We start from the raw sequence: 3,865 nt of genomic DNA, 5'->3' as shown, positions 1-3,865 counted from the left end.
ACTTCGATATTGCAACTGATTCACAAAATTTTGGCCTTGCAATTTCGACCTTCTGCAACTGGCAGCTTCACAAACCCTAATAGCGAGACAAGGAAAGATAGTCTTCAAACTTCGACTTTGGTTCCTATTCTTCGTCCTCCCAGCTACTCCGTTTCCTTTGCTGTTGCAGATCGAGCTTGTGCTTGTTGTGTGTCCAAATTACTTGAGCTCCTCTTCTTTGTATGGCCTTCCTTGAGGGTCAAATACCCCTCCTTTAGGCAGAATTGGTCTTGCTCTTGGGCCGACTTGGTCTAGGGCTAATACATGGCTTTTTCTTGATAAAATAAGTATCTTTCTTTATTACAAGGAGTCCAAATGGGACTATGACACATGACCAATAATATTCATTATCCTAGAAAGACCTGGAAAACCTAAAAGTACGAAGAACATGCTTTTGACTAAAACTTGAGCATGAAACCCATACTCCAAAATAAAATATAATTTCTCTTTCTTTATAAAGAATATACAATGTCATGATTACAATTAGGTCATTATGAAGACCGAACCTAGTTACAATTTTCAACAGTTAACTCACTAAATTGGTCCGTTTACCTTCTGCAATTTGTGGACTTTCTGTTGCCAGAATTGCAAGTTTCTGAGTTTGACTTTGCTTTTGAGTCAGAATGACTTGAGAGGCCAGTCATAATGACCGAGTTTGATTTCAGATTACCGATGAGTATTCATGAATCAAACTCAATCAATGCAAGTGAAACTCATTACTCTGCCTATAAATGCCCAGAAAAACTGCCCTGCCTATAATTGTCCATAAATTTCATGCCCTACTTATATTTTGGTACTTGTCAAGTTGTTCCTGAGCCGTTTTAAACGCTAGACTCCTCTACTTGCTGAGTTTTTCCCCGCCCTGAATCTGGTAACATTGGGTGGACACTGTAATTGAAATGGTATATTGATGAATGTTTTTTCTGTTATTGCTCAAATTATTACTAAAATTGGTTTATTTTATGAACGTTAATATGCGATTTGCCTTGCAAGTAATTTTCTTATTTCAGGTGTTTGATGGACATGGAGGAAAACATGCTGCACAGTTTGCTTGTGACAAATTGCCTAGTCTTATTGTCAAAGATGCTGATTTTCCTTTGCATATTGAGAGGGCTGCTAGAAGGGCATTTTTGCAAACTGATAATGCCTTTGCTGAGGCATGCTTACATGATGCTGGTCTATGTTCGGGTACAACAGCTTTGGTTGCTCTGATTATTGGAAGGTGTGTGTTATGAAGTGTATATACTGTGCTGGTTACCATTCTAGCAGCACACTGAACTTTATTGAGGCTTTCCTTGTTTTTGCTTGGACAGGTATCTTCTGGTTGCAAATGCAGGAGATTGTCGAGCTGTGTTATCAAGGCGTGGAAAGGCCATTGAAATGTCAAGGGATCACAGGCCTGGTTGTACCAAGGAGAGAATACGCATTGAAGCTTCTGGGGGTTATATTGATGATGGGTATTTGAATGGCCAACTGAATGTTACAAGAGCTCTGGGTGACTGGCACATGGAAGGTTTGAAAGCACATGGTGTTGGTGGCTCTGGGCCTTTGAGTGGGGAGCCAGAGTTAAAACGAATAACACTGACAGAGGAAGATGAATTTTTAATAATTGGTTGTGATGGTCTTTGGGAGGTCTTTAGAAGTCAAAATGCAGTTGACTTTGCACGACGGAAGCTGCAAGAGCACAATGATCCTCTTCTGTGCTGCAAAGAATTGATAGATGAAGCATTAAAACGTAAGACTGCTGATAATCTTACGGTAGTTGTGGTCTGCCTCCAATCTGAGCCACCTCCAAATCTTGTAGTTCCCAGGTCACGAGTGCGGAGAAGCATATCCGCAGAAGGTTTGCGTGGCCTACAAAGCTATTTAGACAGCTTGCGGAGTTAAAAGTTCTTTTTTTCTTTGCGGAGAAAATAGATGGTATTGTGGAAGGCTGATAGCGTTAAATTCTGAGAACATCTTTTTTTCAGAATATATAGCACTTAATTTATGGCTCTGGATGTTTTCAACAATACCATTTATGGCAAGTTTGTAGTCTTTTCTCTTCTTTTAGGATTGTCCATGTATTCTTGGAACAAAGATGGTCTGTATGGTGGAGATTAATGTATTATAGGACTTTTGTTAGCAATATTTTTCCCTCCTTTCTCAAGCTTAATAGCCTTTACCAACTTCTTGAAAGTTGTTTTCAAAATATGTATGTATTCTGCAACAGTTTCTTAGTTCTGTCCCAGTTCTTATTATTCTCTCACTGTTCTGCAAATGTTCTGTTCATTTAGAATGTTCCTTTTTCTTGGGTAGGGACCATTTGGTCTCCCCGTTTTCCATATATCTTGTTGATATTATATGTTGTTTGTGGGGTGGATTATTACTTCTTTAACCAAAATTGGGAAACATTATATTGAAAAAAGCTATATCTTAGCTAAACAGCAAGAGTACAAACACTGCAGTCTTGTGTATTCAGACAATAGGCCAGCTTACAGAGCAAAGTTTCTCCCATAAAAGAATGAAAGGGAGTGATGGAGCCATTTTCTTACAGTAACTAATTCTTACTGCTTCCTGAGTACGAGAATAAATTTTAACAAATTTTTTGCATAGAATGACACAACAAAACATAATTATCACGTTGGAAGAACTCTTCCCCACTAAACATGGTGGAGTCCAGGGTTATCTGATAACCCAAGAAAATGTTTGATTCCTTCTCTTTCTTTCTCTCTCTGTTCTCAACTTGACTTCCGTCCCCTTGTTAGCAGGGGGAGGAATGCAAGTCTTTCTTCAGTCTGTGGAGGGGAACCAGAAACTTCAGGGTCATGCATCTCATTCATCGTTGCTGCTTTCATCTCCCTGTTCACCGAATGATTACTCTTCCTCCTCTCCTATTTGGTCTCCCCGTTTTTCATATATCTTGTTGATCATAGATATTAAATGTTGTTTGTGGGGTGGATTAATTTTTTTAACCGAAATTGGGAAACATTATATTGAAAAAATCTGTAGCTTAGCTAAACAGCAAGAGTACAAACACTGCAGTCTTGTGAGTTCAGACAATAATTACAGAGCAATTTTTCTTGTATAAAAGAATGAAAGGGAGTGATTGAACCATTTTCTACAGTAAGTAGTTCTTACTGCTTCCTGAGTACAAGAATCTGATTCAAGATCTGCAGGCATAAGTTGTGGAATGGATCTGACTCACTGTGTTGGTTATCTCACATCCAGGAAGGGAAAACCAACCCCTGGTTACTGCTGAGTGATGGGCCACTTATTTTATTTTATGATTTTTTCGAATGTGACCTTGCCACTCCCATTGATAATTCTGGCATCGGTATGGGTTTGTTGTGTAGTTAATTAAATTAATATTGGCTTGGAATTGAGATTGGGAACCTGGTTGTATTTTATTTATATCTATTGTTAAATTTTATTACAATTATGTTGGTTTAAAAACGAAGTATTAGTTTTGGAACCGAAAGAAATATTCAGTTTTTTTATTCATTTATGGACGGAAAGAGAAATTAATAAATTTATTTTTATTATACCTATATTAAAAATTTAATTTAACTGGTTGTTTGTAGCGTTACTATGTATTTCATTTCATATGAATTTTGAATTACGATCAAGTTTAATGGTTATGCATTATGAATTGGATGTCAATTTTATGCGATGAATTTTGAGACAGGAATATATTTAGTCATCATAATTGAATTATAAAAATAAAAAAAATTAATTTTGAGTTAGGAATATATTTAGTCATATAATTGAATTATAAAAATAAAAAAATTGGTTGTTTGTGGCATTACTTTTTTTTTTCAGGAAGAAAAAATCGGCATGATATATA

At 36.8% G+C, this 3,865-nt stretch overlaps 1 protein-coding gene across 1 annotated transcript; it reads left to right on the top strand.

Moving 5' to 3' along the window:
• The first annotated feature begins 998 nt into the window (after window positions 1–998).
• On the top strand, window positions 999–2,282 carry LOC149142383 (putative protein phosphatase 2C 57). The gene is made up of 2 exons (XM_089448280.1): window positions 999–1,261; window positions 1,353–2,282. The coding sequence occupies exons 1-2, from the start codon at window positions 1,002–1,004 to the stop codon at window positions 1,924–1,926; spliced, it is 834 nt and encodes a 277-aa protein (XP_089304406.1). The 5' UTR covers window positions 999–1,001; the 3' UTR covers window positions 1,927–2,282.
• The last annotated feature ends 1,583 nt before the right edge of the window (window positions 2,283–3,865 follow it).

The sequence above is a fragment of the Pinus tabuliformis genome, chromosome X, assembly GCF_031772625.1.
Source record: "Pinus tabuliformis cultivar Carrire ecotype Pingquan chromosome X, CPIR1, whole genome shotgun sequence".
Lineage (NCBI taxonomy): Eukaryota > Viridiplantae > Streptophyta > Pinopsida > Pinales > Pinaceae > Pinus > Pinus tabuliformis.
Note: the sequence above shows the minus strand (reverse complement) of the source record. Positions and strands in the feature narration are given on the sequence as shown.

Bases quoted from the DNA above. Each gene is read 5' to 3' on its own strand.
- LOC149142383 (XM_089448280.1), top strand. From the start codon at position 1,002: ATGAACGTTAATATGCGATTTGCCTTGCAAGTAATTTTCTTATTTCAG. The intron at 1,262-1,352 runs GTGTGTGTTATG...TTGCTTGGACAG, and splicing joins GTTGCTCTGATTATTGGAAG to GTATCTTCTGGTTGCAAATG.